General features: G+C 28.4%; 1 protein-coding gene across 1 annotated transcript; it reads left to right on the top strand.

Annotated features, from left to right (window-relative positions):
* On the top strand, window positions 1–25,776 carry LOC136976493 (arrestin domain-containing protein F-like). The gene is made up of 9 exons (XM_067271797.1): window positions 1–226; window positions 3,145–3,243; window positions 6,749–6,898; window positions 12,052–12,124; window positions 12,194–13,083; window positions 17,841–18,235; window positions 18,311–18,407; window positions 21,937–22,037; window positions 25,453–25,776. Exons 1-5 carry the CDS (start codon window positions 133–135, stop codon window positions 12,852–12,854), a joined length of 1,077 nt encoding a protein of 358 aa, XP_067127898.1. The 5' UTR covers window positions 1–132; the 3' UTR covers window positions 12,855–13,083; window positions 17,841–18,235; window positions 18,311–18,407; window positions 21,937–22,037; window positions 25,453–25,776.

Below are 25,776 nucleotides of genomic sequence, written 5' to 3' on the forward strand. Positions count from 1 at the left end.
TCCTATTGGTCAATTTATTATCAAATGAAAGATTCAATTCTATTGGTCGGTTTATCGATTTCTTAAAATTGGCGGAAGATTTGAGAGTTAGATGTTTTATTTATTCGTTTCTGAATATTTACGAAAGAAAATATGGATGATTGCGCTAAATGGGAGTTTAATTGCCCGCAATACGTTGATTTTAGGAAGCCGTTAGATGATGACGACGATGCTGATTTGTTTTTTGGTAAGTAATCATCTGTTCAAGGGTAATTCTTCTTCGTCTGTCGTTATGGGCCTTGAAGCAACGCCACCTATAATACAAGGCTTGTCGACAGAGATGGATGACTCGTACTAAGTAGGCCATCCTCTTTCTCCGTTCTCGTACACACAGAATTGGGTAGTTTAATTATCGCAATTGTCGCTATAAGCTAAAGATTTATGTAATATGAATACAAGTTACATCGTAAAATTACTTGTTGTCACTGTATTAGGAAGAAATACTTTGATAATGCTTTACTGGTGTAGAGAGATAGGACTTTTTTATTGTCAAAATCAAGTAAATTATAAGCAAAAGACTTAATATACAAAAATATTACAGAAACCGTTTACATATACAAAGTTAATTACAATAAATGAAGATGCTATTGTCTACTCTCTCTGATGTTTTCAACTACAAAGGAAAACTGGATCCTGTTATGTAATGATTTATGTAGTACTGAGATGGTATTTTAGTGGGACTGTAGTAACAAGACAATTTTTGTTACAATATATATTTAAAATACATAAAACTTCTTAGATATGTTGATACTAATAATTATAGCTGTTATAATTTCAAAATACTCATACAGTAGGACTTCAACCATCTGAATTGCATGGGATCGGGTGATCTAGATCAGCGGTCGGTAACCGAAGGTTCGTGGATCATCAACGGTCTGCGAGAAAATTTGGACATTGATCAACTGACGGTTATTACGAAAGAAATGCAAAATGCTTAGTTGCTTTTTTTCACTCATGGGGAATTTTTATTCGAATCTAAAACCAAATACGAAATGACTGTTATCAATAAATAATGAACAATAAACAATATTGTGAGTGAGATTGTCATCCTTCGTGGAAAAGCTCTAAGAATCCATAAACTTATTTCAAACAAGCAGCAATGAACTTCAGGCTTGCATTAATTTGTTATAATTAAACACGCAAGTTTTATATTAATAATTATTATAGTAAAATTGAACTTTTATGATTGTTATTCTACAGATTTTGTATCGTTTAAAAAAATTCATGATAGTGGTCTGTGGGATTCAAAATTGTGAGTTTAGTGGTCTGTGAGGTCAGAAAGGTTGCCAACCGCTGATATAGATGATTGGAAAATTGGATAATTGGATTTTTTTTCATTGAATGAATATAGTGAAAAAAATGTCTAAGAGATATTTTATCTATGTAAAAACAACAGATGCTGATTTCTAAGTAGTATCAGAAAATTCTACTTTCTATTTCACTCAATATTACAGTACAAGTACTGTAATATATGTACCTGATACAAGCTTGATTAGCTTGATTTAAGCAATAATTGTGATAATGGGAGTGTATCCCTTTGTTTTGCTTGGAAAAGTTGCAGTGGATGCCTGGATGAATCACTATGTTTGTTATCTACTGATACAAGTGTGAAGTTTTATATCATTGATTTTATTGTGAACTTTTAGTGTAAGCATGTCAAAACCATCATTTGAAATGAATGTAATCTTTTGACTGAACAGAAAATTTAATGTAAAGTTTCTAGTAAAACTCAAGAAGGATGGTGTCTGAGATTTATGAAATGTTGAATTCTGTTTATGTTGAAGTGCAAAGTGAACAATAGAAGGTGAGACAAGACCTAAAAAAATAAAGCTCAACCAGAAATCAAGACAGTGACTTTTATTTTGAGATTTGAAGTACTGTACACCATGAATTTGTTCTTGATGAAACATTACATTGAAGGGGGACCTTATTGATATACAGTTTAATCTGTCTATCTCAAACATGTTTGTCTTGAAATTTATTTTTTTCCCTGCATTTTCAGCCTAAATTCAATATATTTTCCATGTTTATCTCAAATAATTTTCCCAAAATCTCAATCTCAAATTACAGACTGAAGTGTCAATTACAAATTCAAAACTCAGTGACTATGTTTTTGTAGCATAAAATTGTAGTTGAGAAACATCTTTAGCAATACAGTATATACTGTAGTTGCAAGTAACACTACTTTTTTCAGATTGGCTACAAGTTTGGCTTGCATCTTGTTCATCACAGAAAGTCAGGCATCAGAAACTATTGACAAACTATTTCTATTAAGATATATCAAAAATGTTTTATTTATAGCTAATACAGATATGTACTGTACTTGCAATTATATTAATAAAAAACTGTACCTGTAATCAAACCTATTACTGTTTAATGTGTAAGAACCCCTATGTCTCAGATTGTATTTTTTTTCCTCGTTCCTGTGAGATTTGAGATAAACAGGTTTAACTGTATTAGAAAATTAAAGAAAAAAAATGTATATAGAAGTTTTAAGTAAACTTTATTTTATACTAAGCAGTTATCATCCTGCATTATTAATTAATCTGACAAATAGTAATTATTTTTTTAATGTGTATATAATGTGAATAGATTTTATACCACTGTGTATTGTATAAAATCTATTAAAATTAAGCAACCTATTAATTTTTAATGCCATTAATGCTTTTAAATGATATACAAAAGTAATATCATGAAAAATTTAGCAAAAGAAAAATATTTAATTGGTAAACAGTCAAACAAACATGTTTGACTGCTTTTAATGGTCGAACATGTTTGTTTACTGATTAAATATGCAGTTGAATAACTAACACATCATTAGGTTACAGCCATTCTATTGTCAAGCAAAACATGGAACAAAAATTTGAAGTGGATGGAACATAAAAATTAATTGGATAATGGCATGTACATCACCTTGGTTACATAACATAATGAAAAGAAAGATTTTTCAGGTTATTTCAAATAGATTTCCAGGCCTGATACAGTATCACCACTGTTACAATTGATGGCTATGGTCCAAATGATCATCAATTTGGAGGCCATTTGGCCTCAAATAATGTAATCTAAATGAATTATGTTAATCTGAAATAATTTTTTAACTTTCAGAAATAGATCATGAAGATCATATTAAAGGTATTTTGAAAAAAAGAAATGATAAATCAGTCATTGTTAATAAAGAAAATGTTGGACCATCTCAAAGTATTGGTATGTATTACATTGATAAAACTTATATTTTCAGTATAATAAATTTAAAAAATTTAGAAATATATAAAATTATCAGTGAAATTCTTAAAGACAGCAATTTTTTTAATTAAAATGAGATAAATCATACTTCTTGTAAAAATGATGCATGTTAAACAAAACTAGTGTGTGTATGAGCATGTATATATTTATATACATTCTGTCAAATAAATACTGGGAATTGTTAAATAAAATACAAAATATTGGTTTAATCATTCAAATTTATTTTGTTGCCTTCAAAATAGGTCCCATTTGATGTAAAACACTTCTGCCAACGAACAATCCAGTCATCAAAACACTTCTTATAAGCACTTTCTGGTGTGGCCTGCAGCTCCCTCTGCGAATTTTGTTTCATTTCTTCAATCAACTCAAAACATTTTCCACAAAGTGGTAATTTGAGTTTGGGGAAGAAGTAAAAAGTCACATGGGGCCATATCTGGTGAATAAAGTGCTTGGTTGATGACATACATTGTGTTAAAAATTTGCCTACAAGGGTCAGTGTGTGAGACAGCATGTTATCATGGTGAAACATCCAAGAATTGTTCTTCCACAAATCTGCCCTTTTCTGGCAAACATTCTCTCTCAAAGGCCAGATTTGTGGAAGAACAATTCTTGGATGTCTTGTGAGGTGAATTGCCTCATAATGCCAGGTAATATTGTTTGTTGACTGTTTGTCCCTTTGGAAGAAATTCCAAGTGGCAACACCGTGGCAGTCAAAGAAAACAGTCAACATGACTTTGATTTTTGGGTGACTTTGACATGGTTTTTCAGATTCGGCTCATTCTTGAAGCGCCATTCCAAAGCTTGTTGGCTGGTTTGCATGTCAAACTCATAAACCCATGTCTCGTCACCTGTTATGATGTGTTTCATGAATGTAGGGTCTGAATTAGCTCATTTAAGCATGTTTCAGCAACCTTTTTCCAGTGCTCTTTTTGAAGAAAATTCAACTTCTTCAGAACAAGTGCTGTGACACGTCTCATGCCCAAAACATTGACTAAAATGGTGCAAACGGATTCTTGAGACATGTTTAGGTTATGAGCCATCTCTCTCAAGTTTGAATGACAATTTTCCATTACCATTTCCTTCACTTTCTCGATGTTTTTGTCAGTTAAAGATGTTGAAGGTCGACCAGAATGAGGCAAGTCTTTCACTACTTCTTGGCCATCTTTAAATGCTTTGTACTACTTGTATGCATGTGTTTTGGATAAAGCTGACTCACCATACACCTTCTGCAACATTGTCAATGAGTCAGCACAAGAAATTTCGTTGGCAACACAAACTTTTAGACAAACTCTTTGTTCAATATTTTTGTCCATTTTAAAAATTGCAAAGCACACTTCACATTCAATGACATAACTAACAGGTGTAAATAAACTGGTTGACATATGATGCTATAAATTCATGTGAACATTAAGTACACTAGTGCTAACTTACAGCAAAAAGTTTGTTTTCATATCTTTTACTGACTTTTTAAAATAGACAATTCCCACTATTTATTTGACAGAATGTATATAAATGTAAATGATGATATTTGACAATTGTATGCATTTTTAAATAGAATATTACATTTAGTCTTTAAAGTTGGTTAATGTTTATACTTAAATAAATTTTAACAGATTTAACATAATTATATTATAAGTTATAACATCAGAAAAAATTATTCAAAACAACATAAATTTGACTAAATGTTAATGAAGGAATGCCAGTGTTTGGATACTAGTAAACACCAATATCTGAACACTGATATTCCTTTGATGGAATCTTAATGTTTAAGTTTAAACCTGATGAAGAGCTGTAAACCAGCTTGAAAACATAATAGCATATACATCAGCCTGATTCAAATTGATGATGCCAAATGAATTGGAATATAAATCAAGCTGTGGCGAGGCTAATTTAATAATTAGTTATAAGCGGTTTGTCTATAGAAAGGTGGTTTGGTTGCCATCTGATGATAATTTAATTTTTAGATTAAACTCAAAATATTCTAGAAGAAAAGATTGGCTTGGAGTGGGACTTGAACTTGCAACTCTTCCTTACTGTGCAGAGATATTGCCAGTTACACTTCCTAGACTCCTATTCAATCTTTGTTTCCAGAGTATTAATTATTTAACAAATTGTAGATTGAGATTCATGTCATTGACTGACTATACTGTATACACAGGAATCAGAGTTACTAATTTTCAGGGGTTGGTTTCTCTGTCCCCAAATGCCTAAAGTACAGTAATTCTGAATATCTCATTCAAAGTATAATGGTTTTCTTAGGTAGTCTGCAAAATTTCAGATTTTTGTTTAAAGGGATTGCTGAAATATAAGCAATTGAAAAGTGCAAAAATTGCCAAAAAAACTATTTTCTTTTTCTTATTCTTCATCCAACACTGCAGACATTCCTAGAGAAAAACTAACATATCTAGAAAGCTCAAATTTTAAACTTGAATCTTTCTTGTTATCAGTGAGATGCTTGCAAAACTTCTGGGTTGATAGGTCAAAGTTCACAGGATTCCTCATAGAGCAATTTTACTTTTATTGCTTAATTTCATGTACTGTACTTATAAGGATAAAATTGCATCAAAATGAATGATTTTCATTAAAAATGTTATCCAGAATAACAAAAGCTAAATTTATGCAAACTGAAACTTTTATAATAATTTTACTAACAGTATATTGAAAGTGTTTAGCTGGAGGCTGTCATCAAGCACCAACTGAACTGTGTTATTGTTTTAGGTCTTGATGTAATAACACAATCATTAACCAAAAAAAGAATTGATATCCAAACAAAAACATTTGAAATGTAAAAAATTGTGCAAGGTAAAAACTTATGACAATTTAGATGAGTCAAATTTTTTTTCTTAGGAGTTTTTCTTTGGTAAAGTACTCCAAAAAAGAAATTATTTAAAATAAAATGGTTGATTTGTATATTCAGTATGTGCTTAAGGTCACTTACTTAAAGATGCATTTTGATTTATTATAATAAAAAAGAATTCTTTATAAATTATTGTTTAAATTTCATTAAATGAAATGTAAATGATTGAGAAAAATCAAGACAATATGTTTTTAATATACAGGTTGACATTCAAAAATCTAGCACTCTCAGGTCTGGAGGTTGCTGGATTTTTGAAAATGCCGGTTTTTTTATGGTTATATATGCTGTATATATTTAACAGAAAATATAATCCTTTAAAGAAAGAAAATTAAACAGTAGTTAAAGTAAACAAAATTTTAATGTTCAACTAAATAAAACAGTTCTACAGAATTTTAGTTAGGTGCCTCCAGAATACAGTGGTGCGCCAACACTGTAAATTTGAAAATGCACTCCGAAATCCATGCTGGAAATCTGAAGGAACTGGATTATCTATGGCCAGATTTTAGAATGTCAACCTGTATTATCTTGATTTTTATAGTATAAAAACAATGAAGATAAAATTATGAAAATAAAATTGAATATGATAAAAACTATTTTTTAAAATTTTAGTTTCCAGAAAACAAAGTGAAGAGAGTGTTACTTCATGTGAATATATTACACCACCATCACATTTATCTGCTGAGAATAAATCATTTGAGGATATACATTCTTTAAATAATCCTGAATGGAAATGTGCTCTATTCAGTATTAATGAAAATGGTAAAGATAAATTTAAATTTAGAAAAGCAAAATAATAATTATAATAATGTATGTATGATATATATATAGTAGAACTTGAGAACTTGGACAATTTGAAGTTGAAGGTACCACAAAAAAAATTCAAATTAGGTAAGCTTGAATATTGGCATTAAAAATAGGTAAATAAAATATAATACTGTAACAGTAAACTAAAGTTATTTTAGTATTCATTACAATTACATTACAGTACAGTACAGTACAGTACAGGTATTGTATTATATTATAGTTTTTAAATGTTATATATGGTACTTTTATTATTACATTTTTTTAAAGCTCAAAATTTTGAATAGTTGAGCTGACTGTTAATTTTGTATTGAGAATGGATGGATTTGGACAGAGACATAATGAAAAATAAAAAAAAAGCATACAGTGCAGTATGTTTAGTGTATATGTCACCGTGAAAGACCAAAATTAGAGAATGTCGACACATATGAAAAACCGAATATTTGGTAATATTATTAATGTTAAATTAGGTTAGGTAAAAAATGTCCCCGAGAGAAGCAGCTGCAATTATTTCAAGAAGTGGAAGGCAAGGCTATAGATGCTGTAATTGCAAAAAGAAGTGTTCCACGACTAAATACTAGGAACAATATTTTTATTCAACATTCACATCAGTGCATGCTGAATGTCGGTGTAAGTGAGAAATAATGATATTTAGCAAATATTTTGTACATACACGAAACAACTGTGTGAATGCTGACATTCGCCAGATTTCGGTCTTTCACAGTAACGTGTGTACAGTACATACGTAGACATAGGAATGTGTACAGAAAATTTCATCATACACCCACAAACATAGTTTAACACAATTGAACCACACACAAGTCCAATCATAAATACTGTCAGTCTTGCCAGTATTTTAGGAACTAAAATCACAAAAAATTGCAGTGGAAGTTGTTCAAAATGACCAATTTATTTAGATGTTCCAAAAACAGTATTGTATTGTCTTTTTATAGATAATATATATACAGTACTATATTTAAACATGCTAAGAGGTTTACCTGGTGAAAAAAAAAACATTAGTATTAAAACTGCCATACCTGTACTTACTGGCCTTTGAAATAAAAACTAATTAAGTAGTGGAATCTTCAGGTTTGTATTACCCATGTTCTGTGGTTTACCCTCATTCTCAATTTCTCTGTCCTTAAAGCTAAAAATAAATTTTTAAGTAAGTTGATGCTAAGAAACACACTGAATACTATACTCTGGAATTTCCTAATCAATGCTACCAATGTTGGTGTCTAAACAGACATTTTATCTCATATCTCAATATTGCAGGTGATTTTTCATAAACTTCTCACAATTTTACTTCAAATTAACCATGTTCTACTATTTTATATATATATATATTTTTTTTATGTTTTTAAAATACAACTTTTTTATATATATACCATTACATACAGTAGAACCTCATTAAGTCAGAGTTTAAGGGGGTAAAAGGGGTTTAATACTTTGTTTTTTCTCAAATTTCCATTATCAAGCTGTTTCTCAAGAACATGTTCACAAAAATGGGTTGCACTGAATAGTGCCAAAATTGCCACTTGGTGATATTTTTATTAAAGTGGCAATAAAACTATAATACTGGTGATAAAATACCTAGTCCACTTATTTTGATGTTCAGCATAAAATTGAATCACAAAGCATGCTTTGGAAAAAAACAGCAGAATATTGCATTCCTGTGTGATGTGATACCTGTATAACACACACTTAGCAATGTCGTGACATTATGCAGCCAGTTCAGACAGGAAAGCAGGAAGTGACGTTGAGAAGGCAGTTTTCAAAGAATGTCATCCAATGTTTCCAGATTGGAGAGTTTTTTATTGACTGACAAAAGTTTGGGAAATTTTGTGGGGTGACATTTTTTACACTTTGATCTTATTTCATTAGACTAAAGCATAAATATTTTGACATGACAGAACCTGTGAAATACTGTTTAAGCATTGTGATCAAATGTGTTATTCAGAATCATTCATTAAAAAAATTATTAAAAAATTCAGCAACGAGTTGCTTAACTTTCCCAGCAACACTGAAAATTTTGGTGGTGCCATCTGTTATGATATTTTATTTAAAAACTTTTTATATTTTTAATTATTATAAAATGGAAAAAGTTTAATTTTGAGGTAGGGATGGGTTTTATAAAAAAATTGTAAATGCTAATAACGAGTAAAATCGTCATTAAGTCCAACTCTACTTGAGATATGACATACAACCCCCACCTTTATTTCTCCACCCTGTTGACCTTTGACCTCCAAAATTTAATATCATCAGTCCCCTAATACACAAACTTCCCTGCAAAATTTCAGAAATTTTTGACAAAAAGTACAGGAGTTATTAAGCTTCAAAGAGGGTAAACAAAATTGTGTCATGCATGCACGTGCACACATGAACATCTATACATACAAGAAAAAAACCCCAAATATTGCATTTCTCAATGTTTCTAGGTCCCAAGTCCAAAAATAGAAAAATCTTGGGGGTGACTTTTTGACCAATTGCCATACTCCCCCGTTATATATGTTATAACAGAGCTCGGAAAATGATTCCTATTTATAAGTGACAGCTTACCGTGTCACTTTTGCTTTCCAGACTCCAAGCTGATAAGGCTATCAGCACCTGCATTAATTAGTAAGTAAATAATTTAAAGTATTTTAAATTATTTACTTACTTTTAAATTTTAAAGTATTAAAGTAATTTAAAGTAAGTAAGTAATTTAAAGTAAATAATTTAAAGTGGCAAAAAAATTTAAAATTGGCAAAATGGTTGGCAATTTTTAAAAAATTTTTCAGAGTGATCACTGCAGAATGATTACAAAATTGTATATAATTTATGGTGCACTGTCAAGGTGTCCTCTTGTGTCCTAATCAGAACACCAGCTACATATATCAGTAAAAGAATGTTGACATGAAGTTGTAATGGCATGGTGTTGTATTCAGCATGGAGCCATAGTGTTTATCTTAATTGCCTATATTCGTAATTAGCTTAACATAGCTTAATTGCCTAAAGATGGAAATCATGGACTTACCAAAGGGTGGAAGAGTACATGGGAAAATAGGTTCAAGTTATATATACCAACAATTTTAACTTAACAAGACCATATTATATAGTAAAACCTATAACAAGAGTTGGCAACCCTTAGCAAACCAAGGATTTTCTTCTAGCATACAACTCAGGGCTCACCTTAAATAAATACAGTATCTGACATTTTCACTGAGTTTAAATTAATAGAATACAATTTTATTAAGTAGAGCAATATTAAATAAAAATGCAATAAAGAAACAAGCACTGTCAACTGTTATAGTAAACAGTAACAGAAGGAAACAAATATCCTACTTCTGTGATATACTGACAAGCAGAAAATCCACTAAACCTAGCTTTCTTATAGCCTCATCTAGTCACTAGGCCAAATAATAATAGGCTTCCAAAAATTTCAGTTGGCATGTGAGAAAATTTTGCATCATAGGTTTGGCAATTTTGGCACACTTAGAAAGGTTGCCCACTGCTGCCTTCTTGTACCGAGGACCTGTAGACAGCTTTAAGTTAATGCAGTTCAACTTAGTGAGGTACTGTGTGTATATAATAGTATATATCAGACTGTCTCAAAAGTTTACATGCTTTCATTTATTCTGTCAATAGTATAACAAAGCAATGATATAAATGAGATACATCTTTTATTCCAACAATAAAATTCTTAATAAAAAAAGACCATCATACTATTGCAGGAGCAGAAAACTATGACTCAAAGTTGGCCTGCAGACTAATTTTGGGTCATGAATGTGTATAATTCAGTCCATGATTCTTTATATAATATACAGTATATAACAAACAAAATATATTGAATTTGAATTTTGTTTTTCCTATAATATAAAACTGTTTATGATAATTTTTCATTCTTACACCATTTTAATAATTCTAAAAAAAATCTTAAAAATCATAGAAAGATAAAAAGAGGTTTGGTATAACTTTAGAGATATTTTATTTGGTTTACTGTTTAAAGAAAGTTTTCTACCCTGCTCTGTAGAGTATTGGATTGTAAAATTTATTTTGAACTACTCAAAAACAATAAAAGCATTAATTTAATGAGTAATGCTGCCATTGGATAATTCTAAGTCAAGCTAATTTTTTCCAAAATAAATAGTATCATTTTGATCTTAGTACAGGAGAGTCCCACAAACTCAATTCTGGATAACTTGGCATTTTGCTAAGCTTGTATCATGTTCAGTAACTCGTCACCTTCTCAGTCAATATGAACTGAGAAGGTGATGAGTTTTAGGCATAGCAATGCTTCTAGTCTAAATAATGGAATTTTCATAAAGGTATTAGATGTACAAATTCATATATGTATTAACTATGTACCACTAGTAACTATTTCTATTTGTAGTTAAATTTTATTTAAAAAATAAAACAATTGACTATTCAGTGGCTACTTTTGAGTTAGTGATATTCATAGTGTAGTGACATGACATGACAAGTTTTACAAAATGTCCAGTTGTTGAGAATTGAGTTTCGGGACTTTACTGTAGTTATTAAATTTTTTATATGTCTCATCTGTTATGAAACTTTGCATGATATCTTAAAGATTTTATTAGGTACAGTTCATTTTCTGTCTGAACATGAACTAAAAATTGAGTTGAAGCACTAGCAAGAATTGAATATAAAATAAAGAATAAAAAAAATTGCACACACTTATGCTAGTGACCTTGCATATTGTCACTTTGACACCAGAGTATCGTAAAAATGAAATCATGGATCACTGATTTTTATTTTAAATTCCTCGTCTCATATTATGTAAAATGACAAAATTTAATCAAATTTTGAGAATGAACTCAGTTTTATAAGTCACATAAAAGAGGCTTCACTAACACCCACCTCAATGATTTGCACAATTTCAAATTTTATAATTTAATGCTAGCTTATACTCTTATGAGTTTTACTAAAGCTAACAAACCATTTTTAAACATCTTAAATTTAAATTTATTATAAAAAGTTATTGTAATTATTTATTGGCACAATTTCTCATGTAAAACATAAAAAATTTATTCTTAATTTAGATATTTTAATTTGTGATAATTGGTAGTTGAAATTGATTTAATTTATTTTAATATTTTTATAAACTATAGAGTCTGAATTCAAGAATGAATTAAATAATGAAATAAAATCATCAAATGACAATCAGAAAAATTTAATCAAATTGTAAGTAATGTTTTAAATCAAAATATAGATTTCTTATTTATTTTTCTGACAGATTCCATTCTTTTATAGAAAAAATTCAGAGAAAAAGAAACATTCTTCTCATTCCAAATTCAGTAGTAAAATTCCTAAATTACAGAAAAATATTAAATGTCTTCATCATAATAATGTAGAAGAAAAACAGTCTCATAGTATTCATGATATAAATATCACTAAAAATACACATGTAACTTTAAAAATAAATATACAACAGAAAAATTCAAATTTGAAAGATCCTATCATTAAAATTAAAGATCCTTTAAATTCAAAAGTCATTTTGAAAAAGAATAAAGAAAATCAGATAAAATGTTCTATCATTCAAAACAGAAATGTATTACAAACTAAAAATCAAAATCTGACAAAGAGGCCTATAGAAAAAAATATTTTAAGAAATAAAAATGCACAGATTATTAACAAAGAAAATATTTCTGGAAAATCTGTGCAACAAAATGTCATGAAGAAAGAAATGATAAAAAATACCAGCAAACAAAATCTTTCAAATAAATCCAAGTTACAGAATGCTGCTGTGAAGAATTTACAAAGTACTAAATTGAATATAATGAACTCTACACAGCAAATATTTCAGAGAGAAAATTTTTACAAAAAAATGATCCAAAAAATTTTGGAAAGAATCATATACAACAGAATAACACAAACAAAAAAGTTGTGCAAAGGAAGAATCAGGAAGATGTGATAAAGAATATTCAGGCTGTCTCAAGAAGGAAAGTTGAACAAAAAGTTAACCAAGGAAGTTTAGGAAAAATGCATACACTGCAAAATTCCAATAAGTTAGAAAAAAATGTTGCAAAAACTAAAATCAAGACAAATGAGGAAAGTAATGTAAGAAGCTTCAGTAATTTACAAAAATCTAAAACTTCAAATTATCCAAAAAGTTCTAAAATAATTACTCCTGAATGTTTGAAGTAAGTATGATACTTATAAATATTTTTTATAAAATGTAATGTTTATTCTTCTATATACAGGGTGTCCCATGTAAAGTGTTACAAGCTAATAACTCAAGAACAACGTGACTGATGCAAACTCTTTTTCATTTATTATTATTTTTTTAATGGTTTTAAAGAATTTGTAATAATGATGAAATTGTGTTGCTCCTTGCATTCTTTCATAGGGAAACAGGAAGCTTTGAAATTCTAAATGGAATCCTAGAGAAAAGTGTGTATTTTTGGATTATACAAAAAAGAAGAAACTCATCTAAAGCAATATTTAATAATGTATTTCAAATTCTTCAGTTCCCTCTTATCATGTAACTGACTATAAAAGATGTACTACTAAATTGACAAGAGAAAGTATGGTGTCAGGGAGATGGTGATCTATATTATTTTGTTACACACCACACACACACACACACACACACACACACACACACACACCACACACACACACACACACACACACATATATATACAGGGTGGGCCAGCGAAAACGAAACAACAGAGTGTTCGTGTTCGTCCAAGCAAAGCGCTCGACAGGTCGATTTTACTCTCGAGGGGACATCTTTTGCAATAAAGTTTTTGCGATTCTGAATACAACAGACAACAAAAAATTTTAAAAACTCATTTATTTTGTATTAACTAAACAAACATTTATTTCGAAAAAAATGTTTGTTTAGTTAATATTCAGAATTGCAAAAACTTTATTGCAAAAGATGTCCCCTCGAGAGTAAAATCGACCTGTCCGAGCGCTTTGCTTGGACGAACACGAACACTCTGCCGTTTCGTTTTCGCTGGCCCACCCTGTATATATACACTATTATTAAACCAAGAATTTGGTGACAGATGTATCCTGGAGGACTTGTTTGATGGCTCTTTTGTTTATCTAATTTCACACAATTATTTTTATGATGATATGACAAGGAAAATAGTAGCTTCTCACACAATAGGTGATATTCCTACCACCTACTATGAGAGAAGATATGAAACAGAGAACATGTTAAAGTCTGAACTACAGTGATCACTGAAATGTTGTGCAGAGTTAGTTTTGTAAAAAAAGAAAAAAAATTAATTAAATGTTTATAAATGAATAATTAATAATTTGAGCACTTATAAAATAAACAGACAAAATAGTGTAATTTTGCATTGTTTTCAGTTATATCTTGTAACAGGTTGAATCAATTCAAAGCTTCAGTTGTCTAACTTATGAAGAAAGAAATGCAAACTCTTGACTTGTCTCATCATGGAAGAGGGCAAAGAGAAACATAATTTTATTATTATTATTATTATTACAAAGCCTTTTACAACATAATTTGAAACCATACACTAAAAAATGAAAAAAATATGATTTGCATTGGTCAAGTTGTTGTTGAGTTATTAGCTTGTAATATTTTACATGCAACACCCTGCAGTCATAGATGTAGATCAATTTAAAAAATTTTGAAATTAAATTTCTTAAAACTTAATTTAACTATCAAAACATAAATAGTTTGTTAAATATTTTATACTAGCTGTAACTTATCAAAACTGATTGTAGAAGAAATGAAACTTATCAATTTTAAACTGGTTCATAGGATTAGAAGTAACTATTTTCTTCAATCACACAAAAAACACACCTTTGAGTACTTTTCCAGCAATGTTTTCCTTTTTGGCTCCCTTGATATGCCTGCCTCAGGTCTGTCAAAGATTCCTAGTTTCAATGTTCTGAATTGGAATACTAGCTTATATAATGATGTGTCTTCTATGGATTTTAAATTTTGAAAATGATGTAATGACTAGGTTTTCTGTGACTGTGTATTTTCTAACTTCCGGAGTATGATGGTTTATCTATATGTTTCTAATAGTAATTTTCATATGCTATAATACATTGTGAGTCCTTAGTTGAAATTCTTATTCGGGTCATCATAAAACAATCTCAGACTGCTGATAAAGATTCGTACTCTTGGTTTATGCAAACTTCTTTTATAGAGACTTTATATATCTCCAGGGTTTCTAAATGTCTTGGGTATTGTTCATTAAGAACTTGTTTTATCAATTTGGCATCACTCAGATTTGCTGCCACTCTGGGCACTGTTGTATAATTGGCCAAAGCAGTTCTCTTGTTATGGTTGATGATGTATTTGTGTTCTCAGCAGTGTGGTGGAGTTGGTAAACAGTCTGACTCTGATTTGGCAAATTTGCAATGTGTGACTCTGACTCCAACTTTACCCTTTTTCAAATGTCACACTGCGATTCCTTTTATAAGAACGATACCACTGAGTATCTGAATATTTTTACGTAAAATTTCTCTATTAAAAAGTCCTACTAAAATTGATGGTGAGAATCAAAAAATGGATATAATGAAAACTTTAGAGTACATAATGAAACACACTACATCTTAATAACCAAAAGAATTCCACTTTTATTAGCTAATTCTGAAAAATTGATTTAAATTTAATTATTTTCAAGAAAAAATATTAAATACAATAAAATGCAAAAAATAATGATTTTGATGAACGTAATAAATTGGTCCATAAAATAGTTTCTCCCACTGGCTACTAGCAGGAATAGTTAATTTCCTACCAATGTGGCAGTTGACTAAACTGAAGTACACAGTAGAATTTTGAATTTTAAAATATGAAATTTGGATAAAAATCACTCATCTTTAAACCAATGGGTGCAATTGTGCCCCAAGAACATAAACCAGTGAATAATAAGCTGAAACAATCCTATTAATTATAATTACATTTTTCAGTTTTCTCTTCCTCTTTTAGTTTGTTGCATTTAGATTCTGATCTGTTTTATTTTTTTCATTGTTTTTTGCTGACTGTTTTAAAATCAAATTATGTTATTGAAGCTATAACAGTTATAAATACCTCAAAAACCAATCAAAGAGTGTGAAAAAATTAATTAGTTAAATCGGTCAAAAAGACAATTGATAACCAAAGTAAAACATCTGAGATATAAAAATTATGGCACCCAAAATGAAAGTCAAATTTTTTGTTGGGAGCTTATCTTTGGTAAAGATAAGCTTAGTGCTTTGAGGCTATATTATAAGTGTTTACTTGCCAGGTGCAATCCCATGACTAACTACAACATAAATCAACATACAACATGATAAGTGTTCAACAGCCCTGTCAACTTATGTGATGGACCCTATCCTCACCACTCTGCATCCGGAACACCTCAAATGGTTGGAGGTAATGGAAATATTTAAGGCTGAATGCAGGACCGCCTGCATTAATTTTAAAGAAGATATGTCCCTTTCTATGGCGTGGCAGGTCCTACTGGACAATAGCATTTAATTTCACTATCAAATTTTAATTTAAATTGAACCTATGTGCATTTCAAAACTCATTGTATTTTTCGATATTTGAATGTCTTGGAACGCATGCACATTTGGTATCCCAAATTAAATACCTTTCAAATAAAGTCTGAAATTTAATGGCCAGCTTGTAATGAATATGCGTAGAAGCCTGAAGAAGAGGGCATCAAAAATGTTTGCAATAATAGAACATAAACACTGGTTATTTGGTTAAAGTAAGTCGATATATATTCAGTCCGGTGTGTTGGGAAGTCAAGTAACTACAGGTGTTTGGTGGTTTTATTCACTTGGTCATTGGTGGGTCTTAAATTAATAAAAACTATTCTCTGAAAGTATAGAGCATGTTGTGTGAGATATGCTTAACCTTTTCCTATGAAATGGTCTTTATGAATTAATATCATTTTGATATCTACATTTATCGAAGTGTCCATTTTCTAAGAAATTTCTTTAAATTCTCTCTCTCTCTCTCTCTCTCTCTCTGTGCCATATCAGAAAACCTGACGTCAGCAAGCTCCTGGCACAGGTTAATAAGTGGTTAGTTAAGGCACCAAGGTGTATCCTGGGGAAAGTTACAACCAGAATGGTTCCCTGTTGCCTTCTCTGGTGCGCGATGTTATGTGAGGGAAAATACTTTCCGAAAGGTCTTGTAAGGGAAACTGGCCCCTATTCAGGTGTTACAAATGTAGAGAAAACCCAGAAAACTCCACGTGGCCAGCTTGTCCGAGCATGGGATGAACCTGAGACCGAACTCCCAGTGTTTAGTGACAGAACTGCTCAGCCACTGGTGGGCTTCTTTAAATACTAGTTAATTAAAAAATATTTTTCTTACTTTGCATTTTACTGATAGTAAACTTTGAGGTTGGAGTCACTAGAGTCGAAAGAATTTTATCAACTCCAGCTCTGCCCAAAAACGTCTGACTCCACAACAGTGGTTCTCAGAGTCTGGTAGTAGATCCTACTTGCATCAGCTGTCATTGGAATCTTCCATTCTAATTACCAATAAATCCCTGATGTTCTTTTCATATTGTTGCCATCCTGCAATTGTGTAATATGGAATTCAATGCTAATCACAGATGGAAGATTCCAATGATGACTAATATACATAGGATCCACTACCAGATCATTACCCACTAGACATATGACATAAAGTTTATATAATTATGGAGGTTTGTAAACTAAAATTATAACCTATTAAAATAGGTTATAATTTTGGGCTTCTATGCATTTTTCCCTCCTCATTCACACTAATAATCAATTCTAGTGTGGGCCAGGCTTGCTCATTTGAGGCATAATTAAGGCTTGTCACTTAGCCTACAATGTGCTGGTGTTTTGCATTAATTAATTGATCAATTATAATTTTTATTTTCTCATTATTTAAATTTTTATTACTAAATTGTTGATATTTAATATAAAATTTTATTTATAGAAGATCACAAAATACTAATTTAAAGAAACACATCAAGTCAACAGAAGAATTAGAAATAGAAAAAATAACAAGTCTAAGAAAAGAATTGGAAGATCATAGAAGACTTTCAAGGATGTCTATGCTAAAAGCAATTTCTGGACAATCAGTTCCTGCTAAAAAAGAGAAATTACTTGAAATGGTGAAGCAGCCTTATCTTCCCAAAAAAGAAAATATAAAATCTAAATTTAAATTGCAAACGATATCAAATGCCCATTCCAGTTTCTTGTTAAATTACCAACAAAAGCAATCTGTATCCAAAACTTCAACAATGCAATCATTTATTACTTCAAATAAGAATACTCATACATATAAAACAGGAAATGAAACTGAACTTCTTAAGAAATATAATATAAAAGGTTTGATTTAAAAATTTTCTTACTGTATTAATAAAATAAGACAATTTTTAACAAAAAGTTTTGAATTATTTGTAGATTCTAAAAATGTATTGACTACTCTTCCATTATCTGACCAAGTGCTTTTCTATCAGAAACCAATAAATATCTTTCATAAATTGAATGATACTAAAAGGTAAATTAGTTGCAACTTGTAATATGATATTGAAATAATAATTTGTATATACAATATTTTTACAATAAAGATAATACCTTATTTACTTGAGTAATTTTCAACCTTGAGTAATCTTCCCACCCATTTTTTAAGATACTGGTTTTAAAAAATTGAGAAAAAAACTTGATCAGTTTAATTTATTACCTATTAAAAAATTTTACTTGTTTATGATTATAACACAGTAGCAACCTTTGCTCTTACTGTTTTGTAGCATTCAATAAGGAAGTGGTCAGTTTACATGTTTACATGGTATTAAAGGATAAAAATATCTGGGAGAAAAAATTACTGATTAAATGAAAGTAAGACTTCTTTAGTTATTTAATTTGAACTAAAAATGAAAAACTGGTAATAGACCAAATAGCTTAAATTAAGAGGTAATATAATTTATTTGTCATCAGTCTTAGATGTATATTTAAATTAGTTTATTTTCAGAAAATAGTTGCATGAAAATGTTTAATAATAATGCTTGTAACTATTGACTATAGTTGATAGTGTAATTGCCACACAACCATGACCCCTCTCCTGCATGGGGCCAAATCCTGTCTGCTTCTATGAAAGATAGAAGCACAGTTTAAATTACAAAGTCAAAGAGTGTCTCAAAATTAATACAGAAAACATTTTTGTCAGGTTAAAATACTCAAAGAGTAAGTGGCTGGACATTATCAAAAAATAGGTGGGGGAAATAAGGCTGTATAAGACTTCTCTGCATGGTCTTACATGCTGCCTTAAATGCAGAAGGCTAAAGGAGTATAAATTACACTTGAATCTGGATTTGGCTTCATTAATTTCACTTAGTTAAGTAGTATTTTCTGTTTCATTGTTTATTATAAATGTGCTCAATTAACTATTATCATCTTCATTATTATAGATTTGTTAGTTTATTAAAAATTCTATAGTTTTCATCATTTGAGTACTTGAGATCAAAATCATAAAATCAGAATAAGAAGTTTGTTGTTTTATATAATATATAAGGCATTTTTAAATTCATTACTTAAAGAGGTGTTTTGATTTGTTAGTTCATCAAGCATAAATATAACATCACGACATGCAAATTAACATTTTTACAACATAATACATCTACAGGAACTTTTAGTGGTTGTAATGCTAACATTGTATTAGCAATGTAACCTCATTGTCTGTAAAGATAATATTTGATTTCAAATTTATTGTATGAGACTAACACAGTTTTTAATCATCAAAAATACATTTCAACATAATCAACAAACTACTCTGATGAGTATTAGAATCTATTGTTAATGAAACGTCTTTACCAAATTTTTTTTAATGTCATTTTCATTTATTCATAGATTATCATTGTTTCAGTTGATTTGTGGAATAGTTTTACTGTTATGAATATTTTTGCTATCAGAGAACTCAACTATATATTTGATTCTAATTTGAATTCTTCATTGATTAAAGAATCATTAGAGAATTCTTTAGTAGTGATAGTACAAGGCATATCATTATTTTCATTGTTATCGGTCATGATCAGCTGTTTAAATTAATTCAGCAGGCTCCTGGTCTTTGTTGATTTCTTCTAAATTATGTTTAGTATAAATGTACTTTGATTACAGTCAACTATTCTATGTGAGGAAAATTCGATAAATTGCTTTCATCAATTTTCCTACTTTTGTCATTACACGAAAGCTCAATCTGTAGTAATTGATACAATATTTCTGAAATAAATATCAAATTCTTTTAATTTATTTTTAATGAAAATTAAGTACTTGTCAATAGGCATAGATCTATGATTATGGAATAATCCAAGGTTCCAAAATTTATCATCACTTAAATGGACATTAACTTTCATCTATCTGTGATTTTTAACAGACATCTGCTTACTTAGTGTTAGGTTAAATGCTTTATAGCTATGTTGTGATATTTTGTCAATTATTCAATTCTTAATTTTATCTGCAGTTTTCTTGATTATATTTGAAGATGTAGGAATGTATATAGCCCTTTGCAATTAACAGTATTTGCAAATTTTGAGATGTACAAAATCTACTAAATAGAATTGTCTTGTGCTATAATGGAAGAAAAGATTAGTCAATGGTCTTCTTGAAATATGAAAAAATTTTTGATTGAGAATATACATCACACTTAACATCAATAAGTTAAGTTGATGTAGCTGAATTATCAATTTTTTCGTTTTAGTAAATTAATTTTGTGGACTTTGGTCTTTGCTTTTTTTTATGTAGGCCACCCTGTGGCCTACATAAGTGTCAGTTGCTATAATTTTTGTTAACACAATGAAAAAAACTACATCTTTTACTTCTGTACAATTAATGGTAAATTTTTATTAATGGTTACTGTTATCAACTAACAATTTTCATTTGTCTCGCCTTTTGAAATATGCAGTACCTTTGACACACACAAAGTTCATTCTCCTATGTTAAAATATTTCTGAAGAACAATTGGTTCTTTTATAAATCTTAAAAGTATGTAAACTTTAAGATGAGTAAATTGTCTATATAAATTTTCCTTATAGAATGAGAAATAACAACTACAAAAAATAAATCTTTTAATATTGTAAATCACAATATTTTTTTAACTTAAATTTACATAATTTTAGAATAAATGAAAAGTATAACGTGATCTAACATTTAGGATTATGAATCAATGTAAAGTAATGAAATCACAAAGTGGAAACTGCAGTATTATCAGTTATTTGCATTTATTCATTTGTCAAATTGTGATATATAAATTTATTTAAGTATGATAGAAACAGTTAATGAGTAAGATTTCTATTTTTTATAGAGGATCTAATGTGAACATTATAGATGCTGTTCTTCCATTTGAAAGATAAACTTTATAATTAAACATACTGAACAAAAAGTTGGTTTTTGGAACAGATTTATATCATCTATAATATTTGCATATCAATAATTGTGTGCAAATAAAAGCATTTTTTAACTAACTGAATATCCTATTTTGCTCTTTAAAATACTTAATGAATCATCAAATACCTGATGCTGAGAAACATTTATTAAACAAACATATTTTGTTTTATTTTATTATTTATTTGTTAATTTATCTAGTATTTTGTTTTAAATTTAAATGTAAAAGTGTTCGAACGTTCTGTCATTTAAATGTTAAGTTAAAAATGTTCGAATTTCAGTTGCATCTGAAGGTGGCCTATCATATTGGGTCGAAAATGTTAATGCTTGTTTAATAAACGTTTCTCAGCATCAGGTGTTTGATGATTCATTAAGCATTTTTTTAACATTAATATGTGTTTTTTTATTTAAGATATTTTCAGAAATTGTAACTTCAGCAAATGATATTTTTATAACTTAATAATCTTTGGTTTGTCATTATAAATGAAAATATACCAGTATTAGAAATGTTTTGCCTTCCTTTTGTTTTCCAAACATATTTATTCCTTAATTGATGACTTATGTAACTATTAAAAAGTTATATTAATATATTTTATAAATGAAAAATTGTGTGTGTATGTACAGTTTTAATAATAATGAATTTTTCTTTTTAGAAATACTCTCTCAAAAAATACAAAATCATTTTCAAACTTAAAGTTAAATCCACGTAAAGATTTAAAATAAAAACTGATCTAAATTTTACGAAGAATAACAGGTAATATGATTTGAATTAAAAATTTTTTTTTCTAGTTTGTATTTATAAGAAAAAATTTTTTATGATAATTTCAAAAGCAAAAAATTTGTAGATAAAATTAATTTTATATTAAATTGTTGTAAAATTTTCCATTTAAAATCAATTATTTTATTTTTAAGACTATGTGATTTATAAAATTTATAACTATATTTTTCTAATTTCTTTTCTTTAGATTATAGAAATACAGTAGAGCATTGTTTATCTGAATCAATTGGGGACTGGGGTTGTTCGGATAACTGATTATGTACGAAAAAATATATTAACCTATCCCATGTTGAAAATTTTCTCCATTGCGTGTTGCTTTGTGTTGAATTTTCATTGATTTTAAGCCTAACAAAAATTTTTATAATAATAATCAAGGCTATTGTATCATTAAAAATTATTTCTTTATTTTTTTACAAACAAAATAAATATATTGAAAAATATAAAAACAAAAAAATTATACTTTAGAAGTTAATCTAGTATCAAAAATGTTAGATTCGGCACAACACAGTCCGACTGGAAAGCTTTTGGCTTTCAGATAAACAATGCTCTACTGTAATTTTAGATAAAATCACATCAGATAAATAAAAAAAAATTCTTATTATAAATTAGAAAATAAAGTTATAAATTTTAATATTTTATGTATAATACGATGATCACATTCATAACATATAATGCTATTCCTCTTTTTACGTGGTCTATTTTTATGCAATTTTGAAATAATGCAGTTGACAAAAGAAAACTAATCCTCTTTTTACATAATTTTTTTTTTGTGTAAAAAATCAGTTAGTTTGAAAATTTTTTAATTAACTTTGTTAAAAAAGTTACTGTTTTCCTTAAAATTAAGAGTTCATTTATATTTTTTAAGCACAGTACAGTACTGTATGTATATTTTCTGTTTCCTATGCTACCATGTGTTTAGTATATTTATGTAGAAATGATGTTAGAATAAAAAAGCTGGTGTTTCTTTTGTAAATTGCTTACTTTTACATACGATTGAAGTTGTGGCTCCTATCAAGCATTTTTCTACAGGATGCATGTGCCATACTTTTTACATGATATTCTTTGGAACATATCCACCACACACAAAAAGAGGGAAGGTTGGGTGTATATAATTTTAAAGAAAATTTATAAAATAAATCTGAAATAGGCAGTCCCAAACTTTTGAATTTAATATGTTTTTGAAAATAAGGTGTTATATATGAAAGTAAAATGTCTGGAAGCTGAGGTGTAGAATTGCATGCTATGAAGAGGGAATTTTGCTTCCCAGTTAGCTAAGACATGTTATAAAATCTTTTATTAAAATAGAAAACTTTTAGTTTTTGACAGCAAATACATTACATTGCATAAAACATTATTCAAAATGTTAAAACCATACATTAACCATAAAAGATTAAAAAAAAATGAATTTTTACAAATAATTTTGATATTGAAACCAAAACTAGTAAATAAAAGTGCCATTACGTTGTACTCAAAATCTTTGTTGTCTGACAATGTACGAAAGTTTAAATTTGGTGTATAAAAAAGTGTTATAGGGATGTCAAAGTATCATGTACAAAAGGGAGAGTTGTCCAAAATCAAGGATACATACATACAACATATATATACACTGTATATATTGCATAATACATAATTATTAATAAGAACAAAAATATTTTAAGTAAATAAATCACTGTATACAATATTTTTTAAAGATTATCGATTTTGTTTAATAAAATTAACAATTTAAACAATGTTTCTTGTGGAATATAGTTATTTAAATATCTAATATTTCTGGAACCTTAACATCAATTTTCAATTTCTTAGATAATTGACAATAAAATAGCATGAGAAGGTTGATGACTGCAAATCAAATTTGTTGATGCTGTGAGCTGATTGTGCTTATTGCACCACTTGCTCATAGCTCCAAGTTTGACTTGAAGCATCACCAAATTCGTTAGGTTACTCGCAAGTATTTATTTGGCTATACTTCATAAAATAAATCTTTAAAGTTAGTTTGAAAATTTGAATGAGTTTAAAATTTTAAATTAAAATTAGTATCGGCTAAAAATATTTTTCAATTTTTGATCTTCCAGAATTCTTTAGTTTTAATCTGATGCAATGGTTTTGTGATTTCATCAATGTCTGTCTATGTAATCTTGTTAAAGGATTAGTTAAACATTATATATAAAGAAGCCAGATCTAAAGAAATTTATATATATTGTCAGAGATTGATAGAGTTTTGTTGTTGTTTATGAAAAGTTTAAAATTGTATTTAACTTCATAAGAAATTCTAAAATGGATCTAACAGATCCAAATATTTGCTATATGAAATAAATATATTCTTTGAGAAACATGTTATACTTAAATAACATAGCAAGAGTATTTTATATTTGTTATATTTAAAGAAAAAAGTGACTATTTGAAAATTTAATTTAAAGAAAAAAGTGTCTATTTGAAAATTTAAATGTTATTCGATTATAGAAATGAAAACTCAAGATGAACACTTAAAATAAGTTTTTAAAACAAGGTTAATTTCTTTTTTAAAACATATTTTTTGTGTGTTAGATGTGAAGATATGTAACTAATTATAAACCCAACATATGTTTATCTACAAAAATAAAATTGATACACACAATTTTTAATTCATAAACATTAAAAAATTGTATATAAATGGTTTGCTGTATATTAGCTAATATGACGATTTTAGTCTCTGTAATCCAAATTCTTGGTAGACAAGCTGTGAAAATTGCTGTGAGATTTGTCTACCAAGAATTTGGATTACAGAGACTAAAATCGTCATATTAATTAAAAAAGTGTATTGTGAAATTCAGCTTTTTATGTTCATAACAACAATAAATTTTGCAAACACTAGTAAATATATTAATTAAAATTCTTAAATTAAAAATAAAAACTAAAATTAGATATTAATATATAACTACTAAATTAATATCATTTTTATAATTGTCATCTCAAGAGAGATTTTTATCACCTTATTTGCATATTGAGGCTGATGAGTCTCAAAATAAAGCGAAACAGCAGATGTTCTTAAAGTTCAATTTGCAATCCTGAGATATAAAGAGATGAGTCGTGAACTCAATTTCACTGTAATTTTTGGTGTTTCTATTAAACTTATGAATTTTAACTAGTAAATGCACTTTCTCATCTTAATATAAAAAGATTAAATCAAGTTTACTGATAGAATTTACAATTACACTGTACAATTATATTAATTTTTCCCAAAATTTTAATTTAAAAAATAAGATCAACTGTTTTTAATTTCAAATTCTATATCTTGTACTGTACATGCTTTTATGAATTTTAGTGTAGTTTTTATGAAGAACATAACAAAAAAATAATTTTACAAGTGTATTTTTCCAATAAATTTTTTTTTTTTTTTTTTTTTTGTTTAAAGGAGAAAGAAAATACAGCTGCTACTTCATAATTCAGATCCGAATATTTTAATTTATGAAGTCAATAATTTGAAAACTTAATGTAACAAATTTATAATTTTTCTTCATAATCACAAAAAAAGAGAACCAACTTTAATAAATTATTAAATTACTCTATAGTTAATTTATTCATAATCTTATTCTACTATATTAATAATTTAAATATATATATATATATTTATTATGCATGTGAAAATGAATGTATAAGCATAGTGAGAAGTTGTGAGTACTACTTTTAATATACAAATATTTTCTAATTTTAATTATTATGGACAAATTGGATAAAT

Source organism: Centruroides vittatus, unplaced genomic scaffold, assembly GCF_030686945.1.
Source record: "Centruroides vittatus isolate TY-2023 unplaced genomic scaffold, ASM3068694v2 contig_400, whole genome shotgun sequence".
Lineage (NCBI taxonomy): Eukaryota > Metazoa > Arthropoda > Arachnida > Scorpiones > Buthidae > Centruroides > Centruroides vittatus.